This window comes from Terrapene carolina, unplaced genomic scaffold, assembly GCF_002925995.2.
Source record: "Terrapene carolina triunguis isolate 2854851 unplaced genomic scaffold, T_m_triunguis-2.0 Scaffold84, whole genome shotgun sequence".
NCBI classification, from domain to species: domain Eukaryota; kingdom Metazoa; phylum Chordata; order Testudines; family Emydidae; genus Terrapene; species Terrapene triunguis.
In genome coordinates this window covers 30,819,357-30,844,249 of record NW_020664435.1, presented here as the reverse complement: position 1 = coordinate 30,844,249, position 24,893 = coordinate 30,819,357, and the positions used below count along the sequence as shown (strand labels likewise).

General features: G+C 41.6%; 1 protein-coding gene across 6 annotated transcripts in view; it reads left to right on the top strand.

Annotated features, from left to right (window-relative positions):
* VPS50 (VPS50 subunit of EARP/GARPII complex) overlaps positions 1 to 24,893 on the top strand; it is a 178,278-nt gene that overhangs the window by 48,376 nt on the left and 105,009 nt on the right. For all 6 annotated transcript variants that reach the window (XM_026649456.1, XM_026649454.1, XM_026649455.1 and 3 more), the window contains 4 exons: positions 4,778 to 4,820; positions 7,165 to 7,263; positions 9,632 to 9,772; positions 23,736 to 23,871. In XM_026649456.1, the coding sequence (XP_026505241.1) occupies positions 4,778 to 4,820; positions 7,165 to 7,263; positions 9,632 to 9,772; positions 23,736 to 23,871 (419 nt within the window). The remainder of the gene's footprint in view (positions 1 to 4,777; positions 4,821 to 7,164; positions 7,264 to 9,631; positions 9,773 to 23,735; positions 23,872 to 24,893) is intronic.

The window sequence follows — 24,893 nt, the reverse complement described above, 5'->3', positions numbered from 1 at the left end:
CCCCCCCCCCCACGGTCGCCTAACTGCAGGGAAGGATTTCTTTTCAGCCACAGGAAAACAGCCCAGTAGGAACGGCCACCTCTGTCCCCTTAATTAAATTCCCGTATTTCAACCAGGTTACCATGAGCGATATCACTCTCCTGAGGATTACACAGCAAGATAAAGAACGGATGTTGCTTGAATGCCAGCAAACACCGGGACCATATGCTGACAGGCTTTGTCAGGCAATGATACCAGATTACTTGCTGCAAGCATGGCGCGGTCAAGTGTCCTACTATGGAGGACGGAATAAGGCTGCACTGCCCAGAAACCTTGTGGCAAGGCTTTTGGAGTACCTCCAGGAGAGCTTCATGGAGATGTCCCTGGAGGATTTCCGCTCCATCCCCAGACACGTTAACAGACTTTTCCAGTAGCTGTACTGGCTGCGAATGCATCCCAAGTCCTCAGGGCAAAATAATCATTAAAATACCTTGCTTTTAAAACAAGTTTTATATTTTAAAAGGTAAACTCACCTGAGGTCCCTTCCATGGGGTCGTTATCTTGGATACTGGCTTGGGAGGGTTCGGAGGGTACTTCAGTCAGGCTGAGAAAAAGCTCCTGGCTGTGGGGGAGAACGGAGTGCTGTGTGCTCTCCGCAAGCTCGTCGTCCTCCTCCTCGTCCGCAGAATCCTCAGGTGTAGCTGAGATTACCCCCGCCTCAGATTCCACGACCACTGGTGGGGTAGTCGTGGCGGCCCCCCCTAGAATTGCATTTAGCTCGGCGTAGAAGCGGCATGTCCGCGGCTCTGACCCGGAGCGACCGTTTGCCTCCTTTGTTTTTTGATAGGCTTGTCTAAACTCCTTCACTTTCACGCGGCACTGATCTGAGTCCCTATTGTGGCCTCTCTCCATCATGCCCTTGGAGATTTTTTCAAAAGTTTTGGCATTTCGTCTCTTTGAACGAAGTTCTGCTAGCACTGAATCCTCTCCCCATATAGCAATCCAGTACCTCCCGAACGGTCCATGCTGGTGCTCTTTTTCGATTATCAGCCTGCATTGTTACCTGTGCTGATGAGCTATCTGTGGTCACCTGTGCTCTCCACGCTGGGCAAACAGGAAATGCAATTCAAATGTTCGCGGGGCTTTTCCTGTCTACCTGGCCAGTGCATCCGAGGTCAGATTGCTGTCCAGAGCGGTCAGTGGTGCACTGTGGGATAGCTCCCGGAGGCCAATACCATCGAATTGCGGCCACACTACCCCTAATTCGAATTGACAAAATCGATTTTGGCGCTACTCCGCTCGTCGGGGTGGAGTACAGAAATCGATTTTAAGCCCCCTTTATTTCGAACTAAATGGCTCCGTTGTGTGGACGGGTGAAGGGTTAATCCGAATTAACGCTGCTAAATCCGAATTAAAGTCGTAGTGTAGACCAGGCCCAAGTTAAGGCAGTTTCCCTAACATGGCCCTCTGGCTTGCAAGGGGGTTCTTGGATGGCATCTTTATTGTCTCTGCATTGTCTGCACTGGGGGAATCCTTCCTCAGTAGTATGCGGGTTTAGGAGTGCCTCTTTACTTGCTCTGTCCCTTTTATTTGGCATAAAGATGCCAGAGTGAGATGAGATTATCACCCTAAGTATGTAAATGTCCACTCCCTTTCTCCCCCCCCCCCCCCCCGAATGAACAAATCATTCTCTTATTTGAAGTGTTGTCACTTATGTCACACCTGGACAAACGGAGTAGAATAGCAGAGTAGAAGGCGACTAAGCCTTCCCTCTGTGTGTGTGTGTGTGTGTGTGTGTGTGTGTTTAGAGGGAGGATTGGTAACGGATTAGAAATTGGAATTAGCAAAAAAGAGAGACTTGATGTATAAGAAAGTTCAGTCCAAACTTTCCTTTTCTGGCTAGAACGCCATGCTTTTAGCTGTCGTTTTGATGTGGTCTCTGAAGTTGTAAACCCCAGCCTGTCTACATCCCTGGATTCAGGTAGTGAGGAATGTGTTGCTGCACTCCAGGTGACCCAAGCAGGCCACAGCAACATGCTTGCATGCTTTCCTTTTATCCCTCTTTGTGCCCTGGTTGCCTCCCTTGTCCTTTTCCCATGCAATCTTCACGCCGTTCTCAATCGCTAAATCCCTTTCATGATACTAACCCCGATGCCTTCTGCCTTTTCTAAGTCTCTTTTCAAAATCCAGTACTTGAATGAAGTTTATAAACTACATCCTCTTAAACATTTTAAAATAAAATATAATGAAAAATAATTGATACCCTTAAGACTTCAGTCTCTCAAGTAACCACATTATTTTATTGTGCTTTCCCTCATCTTTCTCTATCCCTTGTTTTTTGTCTTAACCTAGGTTGTGAGCTCTTTGGAGAAGGTACTTCATCTGTATTGCCAAGAACCATGCATAGCTATTGTACAGGAGAAGTGCTAAACAGTAAATATGTTCTCTTATTGCTGGCCAGTGCCTTAAGTCCAAAAGACCGGCTGTTCTGAAATTAAAAAGGCTGTTAAAGGCTTAGTTTGGTCAGATCAGTTAAGCATGAAACCTCCTTAAATTTTGAAAGAAAACAAACAGGCTTATTCTGCATGTCTTTATTTGGAAGAGCAGAAACAAAACACCTGTGCAGCCATTTTTTCTGATTTACCCTCTCAGTCCATGTTTCACAATATTACTTACTTCTTGTGGACAAGAAATAGCTATGTACACCTCTACCTCGATATAACACTGTCCTCGGGAGCCAAAAAATCTTACAGTGTTATAGGTGAAACCGCGTTATATTGAACTTGCTTTGATCCCCTGGAGTGCGCAGCCCCCCCCCCCAGAGCACTGCTTTACCGCGTTATATCTGAATTCGTGTTATATCGGGTCGCGTTATATTGGGGTAGAGGTGTATATCTGTACCCAAGGAAGATTCACCTGGATGGATGGAGAACTGTTCTTGTTCTTGTTAATCTCCCCTCCCTATTGAGGCTTCTCCCAAGCATATCATAGAGAAGGAAACTTGACAGATTCTTAAGAGGTCTTTTGAGGTTTTTTTACTCCCTCTTGGCTTTCTGTACATTTACTATACTATGCTAGATCATTTATTGAATATCATTTACAACTGCTTTCTGCATCTGGCTGCTGAAAGTGCCCTGGGGAATTATCACTTGATAGGTTCAAAGCATTTACACTTCTGATCACATTTCTCTAGAAGTTGTAGGATCAGTATTTGAGGATTTTGCCCTCAGAGGTTTCTGAGATCTGGATAAAAGTAACTATACCAGTTTACAAAGACCATGCAACCTTAGTACTTTGGTCTTATGCAGATACATTATGAAATGCTGAAAGATTTTCTACCCCCTTTCTCTTGTACTGACAAGACAGTCAGAGTACTTGATGCTGCTAAGATGTCCATCTGTCTCTCCCTCTGTTCTATTGGCTGTGCTGATTGCAGCTTGCTGAGCTTTCTTGATGGAATATTGCATTGGAGGTGACTTGCCTAAAAAATTAAATTTATGACTCTTCTCTATTCTGACAGGTGCCTCTAGGGGAAACCCCAGTAAGCAAGCTTTTACCAACCTGGCTGAAATATAGCTATTATACATTGGCCACTCTTGAGATGAGAATGGATGTTTGTTCATTGTCCATAGTCAGGAGGAGATTGCTCACCAGCTCAACTAAAACTGTTTCCAGGGCATACCATATTCAAATGGAACACTTCTTATTGCTGTACAAATCTCCTCAAGTTAGAGAACAGCATTGTTCATGCGGAGAACAATTTTTTTTCTTGTAAAAAGATATTCCTCTGCATATGTCACTTTCTAAGATACCCTATCCTTAATTGAGTCTTTCAACATAACTGTTATCTTGTTTTCTGTTGGAACTATTTTACCTCTGTAGTATTTTTAAATCAGAAATAATTTTTACTCTGTTAGCTTTAAATTTTTCATGCTTAGTCTCTGCCAAAGATGAATTTTGTTAAATATTGTTAGTGCTTTTAAATAGTTAGCAATTTGCATGTTATAAATGTCAGGTGTAGGGAATAGTTGACTTATACTTTCTCAACCTACAATAAAAGTTCTATGCGTTTTGAAAGTGTGCATGTCCAAATGCATCTGTCTTCCCACTAACGTTTATATATCAGCATCTTCAGGCCCTGATCCTGCAATTTAGGGTGACCAGATGTCCCGTTTTTATAGGGACAGTCCCGTTTTTTGGGACTTTTTCTTATATAGGTGCCTATTACCCCCCCACCCCTGTCCCGTTTTTTTCACAGGTGATATCTGGTCACCCTACTGCAATTTGATCTGTGTTTGGGAATTTCTATGCCCATTAATTTCACTGGGACTCTGTGTAGGTGCAGGGGTTCACTTTTGCAGATCAGATTGGAGGATTCAGCACTGTTAGCTCATAAGCTCCTGAAAGCAGAGGTGGTGTTGTGTGTGCCCTCTGTATCTGGCACAGTGGAGTCCTGATTCCTGATAGAAGTCTCTGGATACTATTGCAATATAAATGTGCTACAATAATAGCACTATTTTTTTTCATTGCAAGTGCAAATACTAACTGATGCCAACTGGATAAGCCAATGGAGTGTCTCTTCCATCATAACTATGGTGTTACTAGTGTAACTGCACTAAACTTTGCACTGTATTTAATGGTAGATGAATGGTTTTAGAAAGATAGCATGGATTATAATAGTGGCATGATGTTACACAGGCATACACTTTAGAACAGCGATCTTGCTGTGAAACATTACTGTGAGTTATTAGTTTGGTTTTAAACACAATGTAATACCAGGATTTTATTTTCTTGCTAGTGAATTGAATTCAAAACTGCAAGACACTTTGGAACAAATAGAGGTAAGAATTAGTGTTTGGATTTTTATAATATGTGAATATTTTTACATTTTGATGTTTATTGTGACTTCCTAATTCAAATATTTTGGCGTTAGCAGTTATTGTACATAAGAATTACTTTAAAATGTTGTCTCTCTGTAATGCTTTAGACACTGCAATTCATACGGAGTTGTGTGCACAGAGTTAAACTCACAGTGGTATGATAATTATACTTGTGGGCCCTATATTGAATTAAAGTTTATGCCAGCATTTAATTTTAAAGCAGTCAGAAAGGAATTAAGTTTATCTGGGATACAGCATTCTATATACTTTGTGGAAAGTCAGGTTAGTGTGTAGATGTAGTGTATTTTTAAAAAGTTTTTCCTCATGGTCCCTTTTATTTTTCACTACTATCTAATTAAAACCTCTACACAACTTTCCTTTTATTTTCTTCTAGTCATAGGTTTTTTCTCCATGGTCTCATTCTGTGTGGGAATGATTAAAAAACTTGTTGGATTGGTGTTGCTTTTATTTTTCCCTTTTAACACAGGCTAGGCATATTTTGTTGTTGTTTTCACTCAGATTTCACATTCCCACTTCTCTTTCACGGATTCCTACCTGACAAGATTTTTATTAGCAACTAACTTTTCATCTTGTGTTAATCCGACTGAACAAATTTTGAATTAATTTGCTGAAAGGGCTGCATTCACCTCTACATCCTCCCTCATTGCTTTGTAAAGTAAATCCTGCCTTGTATTAAATTCTGCTGAAGCAGCAGTGATTCACAGGTAGTTCATGATTAACACTCAAGCTCTTGATTGTTCAGGATACACAGGTGAATGAAAGACAGAGACTGGAATGGATTTTAACTGGTAGACTGCAACTTTATTAGCTTAACAGTGGGTAGGGATGGTATGTTCTCACCCATCTCTCATACCAGGCATTTAACTGAGTCTGGTGTGGGGTTACTAAGCTCTAACCAAATCACCAGTAACTTGGGGTGGACCTCTTCGCCTACCCCCCTACACCCAGGACTCAGGTGGATAGAGACGAGTACCAAGAGGGACCTTTGTCTGCAAAGAGTTCAATGTTCTTTTCCTCCTTACCAGTGCAGGGTCTACCAGTGAAATCTCAGGTCTCATTTATCTGTGGGAGCTGGCCATTTTAGCCTTTATCCACATTGGACAGTGGCCACAAGTTGCAACAAACTGCACATTTCTTTATCTCTTAATATTAGATTTCCAAATCCTAGTTGTCTTTACCCCACCAGTGCTTCCACAATGCTGGGAGGAAGGTGAAAAACACAATATTTTGTATTTGCTCTGCTTCTTTCTGCTTTGAGGTCAGACTAGATGATTGAATAGTAGTCCCTTCTGGTCTTTAAAAAAACAAAACAAAAAACAAAACAATAAAAAAAAAATCTATGAATCATATCCCCCATGCTCTGTTATTGTCCCAATCTATTTGCCTAGTCCATTCCACTCTCCCCTTCTGTTCCCTGTCTCAGTATTCCTCCATCCCAACTCTCAGTCCCAGTTTCCTTCCCCCTTCACCAGCCTGAAAATCTCCATTCCAAGTTGTATATTCCTAGGCCTTTTGTCCCAGTTTACTCCCATCTGAACCTGGCATCAAGCTTTTGTTCCTTGCACATTTGAATCAGGCAGCTTCCTTCAGAAGGCTCTCTGGGCATCAGCAGTGGGGAGTACTGAGAGCACAGGAGAGACACGCTTTAAGTTCTGGTTCCTGGCTGCAATTGCAGAGGAAGTCCTGCTTGGTCCCAGGCTGGAGCATGCTCAGTGTGGATTGAATCTTTGGAGTTTTCAGCTGCAAAGCTGTAACAAGTCTCTATGGAGCATGTGCAAATTGTGATTTATGTATTTGTTTTTGTTTATTTTTAAGGCTTATAACTTGGCCAAATTTGGGTGGATTTTCATGGGTATGGCGAAACGCACAGACCTGACATGAAGACCTCTTCCTGCCCCTGCCAAATTACAAGTCCCTGCTCCACAGTATTGGACAATAGAGCTTTTCAAAGAAGTCTCCAGAATCTTTTTAACATGAGGAAAACAACATATTTTTCACTAGCCTCAATCTTAGACATGGCTAAGCCATTTTGGCTGAAATACTGCCAAATAATTCAGCCTGAGGCAGTCATTTGGCCTGAAAGATTTGTGTCTAACTTATTAAAGTTTATCCGAGTTAAAAGAATTGAAAACCTGGACTTACAATGGGAAATGTCGGGCTACCTTAATAGATGATGCTACCAGCCCCTGTAATAAATATGGATTAGAACACCATATTGTAATAAAATAACTCCTTGAATTCCTTTTATTGAATGTTTAACATTTACTTCTTTTAATTACATTAGGAACAATTAGATGTAGCCCTCTCCAAAATATGCAAGAACTTTGATATCAATCATTATACCAAGGTGCAGCAGGCTTACAGACTACTTGGAAAGACACAGGTTAGTACTTTATTTTCTTAATAAAATATGAAGAATAATGCTACCACAATATAAAGTTGGAAAGGACGACCTTGGAAACGTATTTATTGACAGCCCTCTATCTTGTTGCATATGTGTTTATAAAGACTTTAGCAATGCTCTCATTTGTTGTGATAGGTTGCATGGTAATGCAAAATGTCGCTTGTGGTCAATATGGAGCTGTTGTAGCCATTCCATACTAGAGGTTGCAGCTGAGTTTAAACCCCATTTATGTAACTGTCTTGCCGATCTAAGACCTTGGATAGGATTGCAGTACAGGCGAGTCTCATCTTACGCTGGGGTTATGTTCCGCTGTCAGCACGTAAAGCAAAAATCGCATATAGTTAAAATTACATTGAGTGTAATGGCGGGCGAAATCGCCTGCATTACAGGTACAGTATTTAAATTATTTTTCTCTGGTTTTTTGTTTTTGTTTTTGCCGACCGCGCAAAGCTGAATTCGAGCATGTTAAATGCACGTAAGATGACTCGCCTGTAATAGACAAGCTTGAGGAGGAAAGTTAGGTTGAGGTTTGTATTGTGGTGTTGGTGTCTCTAGGTTATCAATAAAACAGCCCTCCAGGGAAGGGATAGTTTGGACACTAACTCAGGGTTTCTGTGTTCTGTTGAGGCTGAGGAAGGACTTAGCCCATTTCTTCCTGGTCATGAATTTATCTGGCAGTGTGTGAGGCCTGTTTGACCTTAGAATGCTAATTTTTTAAACAGTGCCTTCATCCGTAAGGATTAGCTCATTTCAGTGTTTTGTTGTTATGGCAGCAACATAATTTTTCAAGTGTATGTACATTTTTTTTTTTTTTTTTTTTTTTTTTGGTGCTTTGGTTTTGGTCTTATTTCATTTATTAACTTAAAGCATTTTTCAAAAGTATTAAAATACTCTAACATATGCAGTTGTGTCAAGAAAAAGATGAATTTAGCTTTCCCGTGCCAGTGGTGGTCTATAAATTTTTTTAATGTATTTGGAAGAATTAACTCATTTATTAAATGTGAGGCTTCAAAAGTAAATATAACCCATCTGTGGTTCCAAAGTGTAATGTATGCTATGTTGGGAAATGTCAATAAGCAAATTAATTTAACATACATAAATAATTAAACATGTTTTAATGAATGTGACTAACTTGTGAGAGTTTTCTGATCAACCGAACGAAACAGAGAATAGTATTTTAGAACTTAAATATATTATAAATCAGGAACTTTTTTTTCTTAACTGACATAACTGAGACTGCAGTATTGGCTATATTTTTATTTTAAAGATGTCCATTCTAGACTTGTCCTGAAAAACACTTCAGTATATGCAGAGCACAAAATGAAATCTCCCTATTTTAATTGCTGTTTATTTTGGATAACTTTAGTACCAAACCTTTTTAAGGTTTTCATTTTTCATTCTATGTAGATTATCTAATTCAAGCTAGGTTTAGTGAAAATGATCCGATTATTTGCTTTTCTGTTCTGTATTTGGAAAGAAGCAGAATGGCGTTCATATCTTACTCTCTTCCATCAGTAACTGGGGAGGAAGATAAAAGGCAACTATTAAAGTTAAACACTTTTAACTCTGCAGGACCAGATAACTTTCAGTCAAGAATATTAAAAGAATGGCTAAGGAGCTCTATGAACCATTAATGTTTTTTTTGTGTGTGTGTGTGTGTGTGTGTGTGTGTTTTAAAAAAAAAAAAATCTTCGAAGTTCCAGAGGACTGAAAAAACTAATGTTTTACCAATATTTAAAAAGGGTAGTAGGAAGACCCAGGAAACTATAGGGCAGTTAGCCTGATCTAGATCCCAGGCAAAATCATGGAAAATCTGATAGGGGATGAAATTAGTAAAATATTAAAGTTGTTAACATATTTAATGCCACTCAGCATGATTGCATGGAAAATAGATTACAAATAGGTTAGCTGATAAATCTTAAAAAAATAATTGTAAATGGGAAATAGTAATCAAATTGTTTTTTTTTTCCCCTGGTGGGATCCCACAGGGATCTGTACTCACTCCAGTGCTGTTCACTATCTTTAGTAATGATCTGGAAGAAAATACAAAATTGCTGGTAAAAACTGTAGATGACACAAATTGAAGTGGTAAATAATGATAGGGACTGATGGAAAATATAAGACCCACCGAGACTGCATGGTAATGAGCTCATTTGAACAAAACATGTTTTAACAGAGTCAAATGTTAGGTTATATATCTAGGAACAAAGAATGTAGGTCACACTTACAAGGTGGGTGAAAGTGTCCTGTAAAGCAGTGACTCTGAAAAGGACATAAAGGTCTAGTAGATAACCAGATGAACTCAACCAATCAATGTAATGCTCTTCTGCTTTTCCTTCCTTTTCAGACAGCGATGGACCAACTACATATGCACTTCACTCAAGCCATTCACAACACAGTGTTTCAAGTAGTTCTTGGGTACGTAGAGCTGTGCGCAGGAAACTCGGACACCAAATTTCAGAAGCTACAGTACAAGGACCTCTGCACAGTACGTGGTAACATAGTTGTTTTACATAGTATTTGCATACTTTTTTCATTGCATATAACCTTTAACATGTCTCATTTTAAGATTGTGTGTGGATATTATGGTTATTAAAATGATCTTAATTTCAGCTGTTATTACAATCACTTAATAAAATTTGCATGGAGTTAATGAGAGACTAGTCCATCAAAATCCTGTGTCGGTTTGGATTAAGATGATACTTGGTACTTTGAGATTCAAAAGTGTGATCATACACTCAAACTTAAATGAGTGTTAAAAAAGAGACCGAAATTGCAGACTACAAATAGGAGATAAGCACTTCATACTGCTGCATTCAGGGCTTGATGATGTACCCACTGAAATTAATAGTGGTATTGCCATTGACTTCAGTGAGTTCAGGATCAGGCTCTCAATTGGAATAATGCTGTAACATAGTGCATTTCACTGAAGGCTTGATCCAAAGCTGATAGAAGTAAATAGGAATCTTTTCTCCTAATTTTGAGTCAGGTCCATAATTCCAACAAATTAAAGATAGATCCATATATGGCTGTAATACTGAGATTCAAAAGCCTGATTAAAGGAGGTTTACACAATGTGATTACAATACATTTTCCTTTAATCAGCATGCTTACATGTGCACATGCAGTGTATTTGTGCTATGTATCTGTGCATATCTCACTTTTGAAAAAATTAAAATGTCTTGAACATATGATGTAGAATTTTATTCTATTTAAAAAACAGAAAACCAATTACAAGGTTTTCCTTTCCTCAAAATATTAAATGAATATATAAATAGCATATATTACTGGGAATTTTCTCAAAAATATTTTATCAGAAAAAATGATTGTTTTAAATGCTACATTCAATACACTTTTTAGCTTGCTTCATTTGTGATCATACCATTAAACTCGGAGGGATTTCATTACAGACGCTCCCCGACTTATGCAAGCGTTCCTGTATTATACCAATAGAATAAAAACCAGCAGGATCTTATTAAGAGGGATAAGGCAAAGATGCCACATTTATTGTAAATATAATGGTAAAGCAAAAGATAAAAGTAAACAACGTTGTTTGACTACTTATTCCTATTACTACTTATTCCTTATACACACACACACATATATAGATTCATTCACACAATCATGCATTCAGGTTCTGTATAGGTGTTATAGTTACCAGCCTAGAAGTTGCTCATGCCAAGTTACTGGCCAGGTATCTTCATCATGAGGATGGAGCCGAGTCTGTGTCAGGTGCACCTGATGCTCCTGGAGGTTGGCAGCAGAACCAGAGACTCAAAATCCTCAGTCTTGAGAGTCCATTCTTATAGGAATTAATTCCTATGTTAGTCTATGGGAGCTGTTTTATTTTGTTGTTCCTGACTCAATCAGCAGATGGCACATTCCTGGTGGCTCCAAACTGTCCAAAGTTTGTGTTTCTCATCCTTCCAGGTGATGGGGTGGATCCCAGTTTACCCTCCGGGGGTTGTCTGGTCATCCACTTGATACATTCTTCGGCTGATGGATACTTCCTTTCTAGGCTGGCACCTCCCTAACCATTCATGTATATCAAGCATTTGTCAGCATACATTCCATATCTTAACCATATTTTAATTTACTGTCTCCACCACTTTTGGGGTGTGTGCTAATTCATTTGAGACTCCCGGCCCTTTAATCACAGAGGGTGGGGGTCTGTCCTAGGAGCCCTTGCTATTACAATGAAGTGAAAGTCACTTAACGGCTTATAGTGTTTGTTTACATTGTATCAATTACTTCAAGAACAAAGTCAATTAACTTGTTTGTAAGTTTTACATAGTAATAAAGTATCTTTCACAGGATAGATACAATCAATGGTTTCTACAGACAGTAGCTTACAAGTTTTAACAGAAGACCCAAGAGATTTTTGTACTTGGTGAAACTGTTGGATTTTAAAGTGTGGGGGACAAATTATGAGGGGGTCACTGTCACTTGGGGGAATCACTGTTAGTACCTTCTTTAATATCCCTACACCTGCCTTGTGTAATTCAAATTTTACGTAAGTCAGAAATGTATACCCGACAATTACACCAACCCCCCCCACCCCCCAAAAAACCCTCCTATTTCTAGCTTACGGAACTTTTTCCATAAGTGCAGATTTGTGTAAGTCGGGTTTGTGTAACCTGGGGGCTGTCTGTACTCTTTGAAGAAATAGTGGAAAATTAGTGAGCTCAGAGGTGCTTCAGTTCAGCCGGATATTGACATGAAACTTGAAAATGTGTTTCTAGATTGAAGGTACTGAAAGAAATTAGTGTATCACAGATTGAGCCCTCAAATATTCTCACACTTGACCAAACCTTGACTAACTCAAACTTCTGACCAACTCCTTCAGTCATTCTATTAAATCACAGTATAGTAGCAAAAAGATTAAAATTCCTTTGCTGATTTATTATGCTGCTCTTTCATTTCTTAGAAATGTTCTGGAGTTGCTTAGCTTCAACCAGTAAACACTTCTGCATTTAAGATTTTTTTTATTTAATAGGACACTCATGTTGATTTCAGGCCAAAAATCTATTTTGTAAAGAGGTGTACTGACCCTAAGATCTGTGGTGCTGGGAAGCTGCTTTTCAAAGCACCTTCAGAGGAGAGAGAGGGCTTATCCAATAAAGCTCACTGCCTCCACCATCATCCAGAAGGCTGGAGTAGAGAAGTGGCAGGGACCAATGGTGGATGGCATTTCCATTATACAGATAAACTGAGGCACAATATGGTAAAAAGTATGAAGACACCAAATCCCTTGCTCTGTTCACTAGACCAGTGGTTCTCAAACTGTGGGTCGGGACCCCAAAGTGGGTCAGGGCCCTGTTTTTAATGGGATCACCCGGGCTGGCATTAGACTTGCTGGGTCCCAGGGCCAAAGCCTAAGCCCCACTGCCCGGGGCCGGGGCTAAAGCCAAAGCCCGAGGGCTTCAGCCTGGGATGCTGGGTCTCAAGTTACAGGCCCCCAGCCTGGGGCTGAAGCTCTTGGGCTTTTGCTTTGTTCCCCCTGCCCAGGGCAAGGGGACCCGGGCTTTGCGCTCCCCCCCCATCCCTCCACCCAGGGCAGTCGAGCTCAGGGGGGCTCAGGCTTCGGTCCTCCATCCTGGGGTTGTGTAGTAATTTTTGTTGTCAGAGGGGGTCGTGGTGCAATGAAGTTTGATAACCCCTGCATTAGACTATACTCTCAAGTCCACTGCTTTTTCATGTTTCATTCTCTTAAACTTCTGATTTTTTAAAAAAACTTTTTGAAAACTTGTTAGCATTGCTTTTTAAAGTTGAATTCTGCTGTTTCCTCTCCTTTCTAAGGTCCTCTGTAGTGATTCCCTTTCTTCACTGATATTTGCCACACTACCTAATTTAATTGTTTGCAGACTGTAGTAATGTGCTGGTCCAATTTCTTTCAGACTCTCAGTTAACTGTTTATTGTTGGTAGCCTCCACTCCTGCTTACATGCTTACCATGTAGAAAGATTTGCATGTTACTGGAAATTCTCAATTCCATGTTTTCTTAATCCGCTTACCTTCTCTGAATTACAACATGGTTTCATACGTCATTAGCTTAATTTATTTTCTTTCTTTGTGAACAAAGCAAATAGCTGATATTTTCAAGTTATGTGGCACTTCAGAAGTTAGTGTCTGATCTCTGTATAAAGAGATTTGATGCACTGCAAAAGATGTCCCTATATTTAAGGCACAATGAATATGGTAGTAGTTCTCTTAAATATGGTGTGATGTTGATTTTAAAATTCTTGAAACACATTTTTCACCTTCTTGGTAAATTCTATGTATCTCAAGGACCTAGTGCAAAGTGACAATTAAGGCTAGTATTGGTATGTATCTCAAAGGATTCTGTAAAATGTTGGCTGCACAATTAGTTGGTTCATTTTTTGATATTCTAATGAAAAATTGAAATGTATTTTTCAATAAGACTCAGTCTCAGGTTGAGAGCCAAAAGGAAACCCTTCTCCCCCCCCCCCCTCCATTTCCACATCTGAACATGGACTTTTGCACAAATCATGAAAAGAATGACTTTGTGCGGCAATGATTGCAGAAACTTACTGAGACCAAAATGCTTAGTGCAAAATTGCTTTAATTCATGCCAAATGTCAACAAGATGATACAAATCCAACAAACAGGTGTCTCTCAAAATTGGGCTTCCCTTGTTCCTCCACAGGACTGACAATTCCTGAGTTACTTTCTGGACTTCAAATCTGCCCCTTTGAGTCTACTTCAGTTGCTTCTTTCCCCAGGTACTTCAATTACTTCTCTCCCTGGACTGAAGGTTTGGAGTTCCCAACTGAGAGTTAACTTTTTTTTAAGATTTAAAAAAAACAAAACCTCTTGCTGTTCAACAGCCCCCGCCCCCAAACAATAGGCTTTTATGGTGTCTAAGTCTGCCCATTGGTGGAACCAGTTCTTTGACTAAGCCCAGTTAGGTTTAAATGTAATTGCCTGTTGCAGTACCTTCATAGGAGAAGTAAGACTGAATAAAACTTTCAGGCTGGAACATTACAGCAATTCTATTTCATTCCCACTTCCTCATAAAAAGGAAGCCACCACATTCAGCACTTGTATCAAGGTTGCCAGGTAGTAAGTAGGCTGAGACTAAAAAAATCAGCTTTATTTGTCTGTACCTAATAGAGCTAGGACCCTGTACGTTCATCACAATGTAAAATCAAGAAACTTTTTACATAAAAGTAGCTAATCCAGCCACAGGCTGCTTAGTCAAATTAAACATTTTCAGTCATATTAAATTTTAAATCTTCCTTTTGAGTAGATTTACTGTTGTGATTTTCTGGAAATCTTTCTGATGAATCCATTTGACTCTGTTTGATGTGTGTTCTGGAATGAAATTCAGAACGTCTCCAGGGTCACTAGCTTGTATAACAAAAACTTATGCCGAATAAATAGTTTTAGGATGCTGTGATGGCACTTGCAGATTCCTTAAAAGAACTCTTTTGTCATTCTTGAATAGTGACTGTTGGAGTCCCAGATGTGAATATCCACACTTGAGAAACTTTGTTTTCAAAATGTCCTGAATTCATGTTCTATGATGTAATGGGTTTTTACCACTAAAACATCCTGTCTATAAAACTTCAGTGAAGCCTGTATATGGAATGCTAAAGTGTTTGTATTTTGCACTGAATCTACCATAATGTATACTATCTATTTATTTTATATGTATACTTGACTCTGTTTTGTTCAGAAGTCAGGTTTGATTGCATGCTAATGTACAAAAGCATTATTTTCTCTTCTCTGGTTCTTGGCCATGTATAGCATATTGCAAGCCAGTGTCCTTTTAACTGTCGTTCAATTAACTTCCTTGCTGAGCTTGTTTGTTCTGCGGGCATGTTCTGTCCGAACTGCTACCCATCCTTCTTTCCTGTTGATTAGCTCTGCAGCAGAGAGGCTTTGAGAGACGTTCCCTATATATTTATTTTTGTTTCCCTGAGCCTAGTTCAAAGAAATTCAGCTGTTCATTTTACTTATCTGCCTTGTGAAAATGAATTTATTTTGGGACCTAATCAGTACTGTTGTCTTCTGTCTAAGCTTGCTGGCTGTCTTGAAGTTGAAACATCTCCATGTAGAGATGTGAAAGATTTAAGTTTTTGTTCTTAGTTCACTGTGTCTCAGTATGTTTTTATATTGGTTCTTGCCAACTACGCTAGAAGCACTATGGTAACTGGTCAGTGAATGGACCAGCATGGTTCCCCACATGCTAAGTGCTATTTATATGGATTTATTCAATCAAAGTGGATTATGTATCTTGTAATGCATGACCACCTTGAGAATTCATTATGTCAGGAGCACATTAAACTGTCTAAAGCACTAATATATGAATACTGTTTGAAGTAACATTATAGTTTTGAAAGATTATTTACATTCATATGGCACAAATCAATCCAAATTATTCTGTATCCCCTCACAAATGAAATGCAGCCAGTTTTGATGTGAAATATAGCTATTTTTAGCAGCGCAGAGCAACTTACATAACCATTTAGGGGAGGTAATAGAGAATGACACAGCCGATTGAAATGGCAGGGTAGCTTGCAGAGTTAGGCAAAATCATAAATGACAGAATTGTAGGGCCTTTTTTGCAACTGAATCACATTGTTGACTCATCATCACTTTGTGATCCACTATAACCTCCAGATCCTTTTCAACCGTACTACCACTAGCCAGTTTTTCCCCATTTTGTAGCTGTGCATTTGATTTTTTTTCTTCTTAAGTGTAGTATATTGCACTTGTCTTTATTTAATTTCATCTTGTTGAATTCAGACCAATTCTCCAATTTGTCAAGATCATTTTGAATTCTAATCCTGTCATCTAAAGTGTCAGCAACCCCTCCCAGCTGGTGTCACCTGCAGATTTCTGTTATCTAGGTCATTAATGAAAATATTGAATAGTACCGGACCCAGGACAAGCCTCTATGTGACCCTGCTTGATACGTCTCCCCAGTTTAACAGTGAACTCTTGATAACTATTCTGAGTATGGCCTTACAGTAATTTCACCTAGAGCACATTTTTTTTAGTTTGCTTATGAGAGTGTCATGTGAAACTATGTGAAAAGCCTTACTAAAATCAGGATATATATCACATCTACAGCTTCCCCCTATCCACTAGGCCTTCCTTCAAAGAAGGAAACTAGTTTGGTTTGGCATTATTCTTGCCAAATTCATGTTGGATATTACTTAACACATATCCTATAGGTGGTTACATATTGATGATAATTTGTTCCAATATCTTTCCAGGTATCAGTCAGACCTTCTGATCTACAGATCCCTGGGTCGTCTTTGTTCCCCCTTTTAAAGATATAGGTACTATGTTTCTTCTTCTCCAGTCCTCCGGGACCTCAACTGTCCTCCAGGAGTTCTCAAAGATAATCACTAATGGTTCCAAGATAGCTTCAGCTAGTCCCTTATGTACCCTGGGATGAATTTGATCAGGGCCTGCTAACTTGATTACGGCTAACTCATTTAAATATTTTTTAACCTGTTCTTTCCCTGTATTCCTTCCCCATCATTGTTAATATTGTGTTAAGTATCTGGTAGCAATTTAATATAAATAAAATAGAATACTACAAAATTTTGCTCTTAGTTTTGGCAATATATATAGTGTCTATGATATGTTAGTGAATAACATCATCAGGAGTCTTTTTCTGCTATCTTAAATACAGTGCCATCTTGTCTTCATGTTTTAGAGAGGACTAGTGCTAAAACTTAGTGTTTGATTGCAGTGTGGTTGTTGAAGATTGTACTCAGAGGTGCACCACTTATTTACACTGTGCAATTCTGTTGACTTGAGATGAAATCTGCCCAGAATTAACATTAATAATAAAAAAGCTGAGAAAGACTTAATGATTAATATGAGGTCTCAAGATACTTTCACCAGGGACGTATATTAACTCTAAAGAATGATCCTCATGAGTATTTAATCACTGGCAGAGTATAAGGCCTGGTCTACACTAGGCTTTTATGTCGACTTTAGCGCCGTTATATCGAATTAACCCTGCACCCGTCCACACCAGGAAGCCATTTAGTTCGACATAAAGCTCTCTTTAAATCGATTTCTGTAATCCTCCCCAACGAGAGGATTAGCGCTAAATTCGACATGGCCATATCGAATTAGGCTAGGTGTGGATGGAAATCGACGGTAATAGCTCCGGGAGCTATCCCACAGTGCACCACTCTGTTGACGCTCTGGACAGCAGTCCGAGCTCGGATGCTCTGACCAGCCACACCCCCGGGAAAATTTGAATTCATTTTCATTTTCCTGTCTGGGCAGTTTGAATCTCAGTTCCTCTTTGGACATCGAGGGGAGCTCAGCAGCAGTGGCAACTATGCAGAGCTCTCCAGCAGAGATGGCCGTGCAATCTAATAGAAAGAGGGCCCCAGCATGGACTGATCGGGAAGTCTTGGATCTCATCGCAGTGTGGGGCGATGAGTCCGTGCTTTCAGAGCTGCGCTCCAAAAGAAGGAATGCTAAGATCTACGAGAAGATCTCAAAAGCCATGGCAGAGAGAGGCTACAGCCGGGATGCAACGCAGTGCCGCGTGAAAATCAAGGAGCTGAGACAAGGCTACCAAAAAACAAAAGAGGCTAACGGACGCTCCGGATCCCAGCCCCACACATCCCGTTTCTACGAGGCACTGCATTCCATCCTGGGAGCGGCCGCCACCACTACCCCACCCCTGACCGTGGACTCCGAGGATGGGATCATGTCCGCGGCCGGTTCCTCGTCGGACATGACAGCGGACGGGGAAGATGAAGAAGGAGATGAGGAGGACGAGGCAGTCGACAGCGCTGGCACCGCTGATTTCCCCGACAGCCAGGAGCTCTTCATCACCCTTACCGAGATCCCGTACCAACCGTCCCCATCCCTTACCCCGGACACAGAATCAGGGGAAGGATCAAGCAGTAAGTGCTGTAAACATGTAAACATTTATTTAAAACAGAACGGTAATATTTATACTATTAACAATGTACATTTATAAAAGTTCTGTAAACTAGTAAAAAAATAATCAGGTACAAAACAGGAATATTTACAAAGGTAACAAATGGGTTTTCATGATTTCTCTGGCTTGGGCTCTTCTCAATTTAGTCCCAAGTGTTTTAAAAAATTTTTACAATGTCCGTTACTCCATGATTCCCAGGCCCAAGACGCTCCACTCCATAGTCCCAGTGCACCTACGCGAAAATCCGGTCAATGTGGCCGGGGATCGACGAGAAATCCTCGTAGGAGAACTCCTCGTAGGTCTCGTGGAGGTAGAGCTCAAGCCTGTTGATCAGGTTCCGGGGTAGGGCGATCTTAGTGGGCCCTCCGTGGTAGCAGACATGCCCCCTCCACGCCACAATCAAGTACTCCGGGATCATGGCCCGACATAGCATGGCGGCATACGGCCCCGGTTTCTGCATGCTTTCCCGCAGCATGCGTTCTCTCTGGGTGTCCGGGATCCTCAGGAGGGTGATGTCGCTCATGACGCCCTGCTTTGAATTAGGGAGGGGAATGTTAGTATTGGGACTGCTTTACAGCCACGCGGTGGAGGGAGAGGGGCAGCATACAGGGATCTTTCCCTGGGACAGCCGCGAGGGGGTGGGACAGGGGCAGAGTTGATGCTGTCCTGATTGCTGGCAGCAGAGACTGGCATTGCTTTCAATGTGAAAGGAGGCCAGTGCTACTGCTGGAGTTTTAAGCAGCCACAAGTCTGCGGCTTACCATTATTGCCCGCTCCAGAAGTTCAGGTCTCCAGCCACAGTTCTCTGAACAGTCTAAGACCTCCGCAAGTCCACAGGCACTGAAGGCGACGGCCGAAAATTCGACCTTGTCCTGAGTGCGCATGTGAGAGGTGCAGTGCATGGTCTTGTTCACAGAGAAAGACTAGGTTCTTTGTATACAATTTCATTTATCTGTCTCAGGAATTCACTCCCTTTTCACAATTCACACAGACACATCTGCGACTGTCTCCCAACCCAGCCTCTCAGCACACTCCCAGAGGCTAGCGCAGATTAGGCGGAGGAAGAAGAAGACGCGTGAAGACATGTTCTCAGAACTAATGGACTGCTCCCGAGCCCAGGCAGCCCAGCAGACACAGTGGAGGGAGAACTTGTCACAAATGCACCGAGCAGTCATGGAACGGGAGGAGAGGTGGCGTCAGGAGGACCAACAGGCTACTGAAAAGCTGCTTGGACTAATGAGGGAGCAAACGGACACGCTCCGGCGCCTTGTGGATGTTCTGCAAGACCGGAGGCAGGAGGACAGAGCCCCGCTGCAGTCTATCTGTAACTGCCCTCACCCGCCACCAAGTCCCACACCACCCTCACCCAAACTCCAAAGAAGGAGGGGCGGCAAGGGCCGTTAAAACTTTCAGTCAACCCCTGCAGACTGCTCTAGCACTAGAAGGCTGACATTCCCCAAAATTTCATAAGTCCTTTCCCACCCACCTCACAGAAGCCCCCGTCCAAGTTTCACACCCCACGTTTCATGTCTGGTTCGCAATAAAATGTTTGTTTCTCTCCATTACTGTTTCAGTCAGGTTCTTTTGAGGGAGAGTCTGTCTGGAGGGGGGCAAGGGGCTTGGTAATTGGGCAGGACAGTGACCTTTAGCAGGGTACAGAGGCGGTGTCAGGTCCAGCATCAGGACACATACACAGTGCAGTCACTGGTTACCCTGGTCAGTCTGGGAGGTGTTTTTCATGTTCTCCATTGAAATAACCAGTCCACCAGTGCGGAGCCTGTCATTCCGGGAGTTTAGAAGCATCATTTGCATCAGAACACTGAACCCGCCCCCCGCCACAGTCTGCGTCCCCGGTTTAAAATATTCCCGCGAAAACAGCAATACAGACAACGCTGTTCATTAACAAAATCGAAATGATTTTATTTTTTGGGAAGGGGAAGGGGGTGAAGGGGGTATGTAACTGGAGAGGATAGTCAAAATGAACTGGGTAAAGAAACGGGGGCAGGTTCAGCTTCTCTGTCCACAAACTGAAAAGTCACTGGTTGCCCTGCTCACTCAGGAACCTAGCTTTCAAAGCCTCCCGGATGCACAGGGCGTCCCGCTGGGATCTTCTAATGGCCCGGCTGTCTGGCTGGACGTAATCAGCAGCCAGGCTATTTGCCTCTAGCTCCCACCCCGCCATAAAGGTCTCCCCCTTGCTCTCACATAGATTGTGGAGCACACAGCAAGCTGCAATAACGATGGGGATATTGGTTTCACTGAGATCACAGCGAGTGAGTAAGCTTCTCCATCTCCCTTTGAGACGGCCAAAAGCACACTCCACCACCATTCTGCACTTGCTGAGACGGTAGTTGAACAGTTCTTTTTCTGTGTCCAGGGCGCCAGTATAGGGCTTCATGAGCCAGGGCATTAGCGGGTAGGCTGGGTCCCCGAGGATGACTGTAGGCATCTCCACATCCCCAAGAGTTATTTTGTGGTCTGGGAAGTAAATACCTTCCTGCAGCCGTCTAAACAGACCAGAGTTCCTGAACACACGAGCGTCATGAACCTTGCCCGGCCATCCGACGTAGATGTTTGTAAACCGTCCCCGATGGTCCACCAGTGCTTGCAGCACCATTGAAAAGTAGCCCTTTCTATTGATGTACTGGCTGGCCTGGTGGTCCGGTCCCAGGATAGGGATGTGAGTCCCATCGATAGCCCCTCCGCAGTTTGGAAATCCCATCGCGGCAAAGCCATCTATGATGACCTGCGCGTTTCCCAGGGTCACTACCTTTGGGAGCAGTACCTTCACGATTGCCTTGGCTACTTGCATGACAACAACCCCCACGGTAGATTTGCCCACACCAAAGTGGTTCGCGACTGACCGGTAGCTGTCCGGCGTTGCAAGCTTCCAGAGGGCTATGGCCACTCGCTTCTGGACAGTGAGGGCTGCTCGCATGCGGGTGTCCTTGCGCTTCAGGGCAGGGGACAGCAACTCACAAAGTTCGAGGAAAGTCCCCTTCCGCATGCGAAAGTTTCGCAGCCACTGGGATTCATCCCAGACCTGAAGCACTATACGGTCCCACCAGTCCGTGCTTGTTTCCCGGGCCCAGAATCGCCGTTCAACAAAATCCACATGCCCCATTGCCACCGTGATGTCCTGGGCGCTGGGGCTCGTGGTTTCTGACAGCTCTGTGCCACTCTCCGACTTCAGGCTCTCACGGCGGTGCCGTAGCCTCCTCGCCCGATTTCTCTGCATCTGCCTCAGGGAAAGGTGTATGATAAGCTGCGAGGTGTTGAGAACGGCCACAAGTGCAGCGATGGTCGCAGCGTGATCCATGATCGCAGTGCTGTGGCGTCCGCGCTGTCACTGACCAGAAAAGTGCGCGAACTGATTTCCCGCCGGCGCTTTCATGGAAGGAGGGAGGGCGTTAGTGACGGACGGATGACGACAAATTTTTTTTACCCAGAAGGCATTGGCGGCTCGACCCAGAATTCCGATGGGCAGCGGGGACTGCGGGGACTGTGGGATAGCTGCCCACAGTGCACCGCTTCCAATATCGACGCTCGCCCCCTTAGTGTGGACTCACAAAGTCGAATTACTGTCCTTAGTGTGTCCTTAGTGTGGACACACACGTTCGACTTTGCAATATCGATTCCACATATTCGATTTAAGTAAAATCGAATTACCCTCGTAGTGTAGACATACCCTAAGTGAATATGAATGGCCTGAGCAGTGTGTGTTACAACCAGGAATATTACTCAAGTGATAGAGACAAGTGAACACGATTGAGTAGAAAATAAAAGTATGCTTCCATTTCAGATTATAATTCTTTCTGATAAAGTTGAGAAAAGGGAAAGGCTTAAGTAACCTCCACATACATTTATTTGTATATCTCTCCAGTTTAGTATTTGCTATCAAACTACACTTAATTTTCAAATGATTACCCTCTTTTTCTTCAAACTTCCTTTGACCACTAAGGATTCTCAGTGTTAAGAAACCACAAATAGATCAGTAGATAATCAAAAGATGTGAATCCCTTGGAGTGAAACTGGTGCTAAAGTTTTAGCCCTGTGTATATAGTATTTGGTAATTTGGATAGGAGTCCATTATTTTGTTTGTTTAAAACAGAATGGCCAAGGCTTTGACACATTGATTTTTACGTGAGTGGGTACCTCATATGTTCGAAGCCTTGTACAGGCATTGAACAAACTTCACTGAGAATTAAAAGTTACTTTGTAGGTATTGTGGGAGGCTAATGAAGGAGTATAGTGACAACATAGTAGGCTTTGCAAAGTAATTCTAGTGTTTGACCTTGCAGAAGTCTACTTTGGGTAAAGAAATAGCAAAAATGTATGAACTACTCACCACAACTCGATTCACCTAATTTAAGTGTTAATTTCAGGCCTAGCTGGGAACATTAAAACATGAGCATCATAAAGCAACAGCACTCTAAAATGCAGACTCAATCGGACACATTCTTTCAAATTTTCATCCAGCTCTAAGGCTTTGCCTCTTGACAGCAAATGAATCGGAACGATGAGTTTATCATCATATATATTGCATGATCTCTGTGCTCTCCCTGCTGGCCCTTACCAAATAGGTGCTGAATTTGAGGAGATTAATGTATTTGGTTTCTTGCTGCATAACCCCAGTGTAGAAATAGGTAGTGTGTTCAATTAAAGCCTTTTTATGAGGTTGATGGTCTGCTCTCTAATGAAATCTTAAAACACAAATGGCAGTCTTTGAGGGGGTTTTGCTTAGCCTTCAATCTGGACAGTTTGGACCCAAACCAAGTTGGCCTCTAGGTGCTACTGCACATATTTGAAATAATTTAATTACTGTGGTGTCCAGAGCCTTTAACCAAGATAGGGGCCCCATTGTGCTGAGCACTGTGCAAACGCAGAGAGACAAAACCTGCTTTGAGGAGCTTACACTCTAAATAGACAAGGTAGGAAAAGGGTGAGAGAGGAAACAGAGGCACAGAGAGAGAAAGTAATCTGTCCAGCAAGGTCACCCAGTGGACCAATGGCAGAGCCAGGGGCCGAGTCTAGATCTTCAAACTCTGTCCTGTACCCTGTCCAATAGACCACACTGCCTCCCTTTTTATTCTGACTGTGCTAGAGATACAATTAGGATAAATACATGTGAAATAAATGTTTGGCCTTGGTCCAGTTTCTAGTGAACAGTGGTCCAAATATCAAAACCAGCATCTCAACAAATTAGTCCTTGTAGAGAGCCAATCATTGCGTGGACATTCACAGATTGATGTATTCCCCTCCAAAACAGGGATGACTGTGTAAACTTTTAATGGTGCAGTTTGTATTGTATCTGTTCTGCAACCAATATAAGACCTAAAGCAACTCCGTCAAACACTTTTATTTGAAACTAAAACTTGTAAATATTAAGCACTTCACAATCCCATGTTGGGTAACCAATGGCAGAACAGCTTCTTCTTTTGTTTATTCGGAAAACTGAGCCAAACTGTTAGTTTTCTCACAGGCCTAACTTTTCTTTTCTGTAGCATATTACATCAGACAGCTACATTCCATGTCTTGCTGACCTCTGCAAAGCACTCTGGGAAGTCATGCTCAGTTATTATCGAACAATGGAATGGCATGAGAAACATGACCGAGATGAGGGAACTGTTTCATCTTCTGGTAAGATATGACTTTTGAACTAATTCTCTTTTGTATTTTGTTGTTTGAAAACAAACTTTAAATGTTCAAGTTATTAGTTTCTACCCAGGTAGTTCTGTGGCCCTGACCCGCTAGTACAGGGGTCGGCAACCTTTCAGAAGCGGTGTGCCGAGTCTTCATTTATTCACTCTAATTTAAGGTTTCGTGTGCCAGTAATACATTTTAATGTTTTTAGAAAGTCTTTTTCTATAAGTCTATAATATATATAACTAAACTATTGGTGTGTGTGTAAAGTAAATAAGGTTTTTAAAATGTTTATGAAGCTTCATTTAAAATTCAATTAAAATGCAGAGCCCCCTGGACCGGTGGCCAGGACCCAGTCAGTGTGAGTGCCACTGAAAATCAGCTCGCGTGCTGCAGGTTGCCTACCCCTGTGCTAGTATCTTAAATGTTGTTTGTTTTGCTTATCTCAAGTATGTGGTTACTATTGTTTACATATGTGTAATGTGTCTGTCTCTCTCTCTCTCTCTCTCTCTCTCTCTCTCTCTCTCTCTCTCTCTCTCTCTCTATTGGAGAGTATAAGTAATCAGATTCTTTATTAAACTATTCTTTAAAATATCCAGACTTCAACTAGAGTGGGTCACTTCTTAACTTCAATTTTTTTCCTTTAACATTGTCTGTTTGCATTTGGAGTCATTATTAATTCATACTTCCTTGAATTTAGTATAGCAAAAACAAATACTGCTGAATACTTGAGTGTTTTAAGCAATTTAAAGTTTTTATTGTAAAATTATTCGAAGCTTCGTATAGAAAATTGGCAATTTTAAGGGCAGCAACTGTATCTTAGGTGAGAAACAAGCAAGGTATCAATTTCATGTTTCAGATTTCTTGGAACTATGTCAAAATGTGTACAACAGATTTTAAGTTTAGTAAATTGGGCTACTGGGATGTTTATTGGGGGGAAGTAGCTTTAAAACTGAGGAATATGATTCTCTGTTAATCAATTTAATTATTTTTTGGAATGTTTTGGAAGCGGTTCTCCT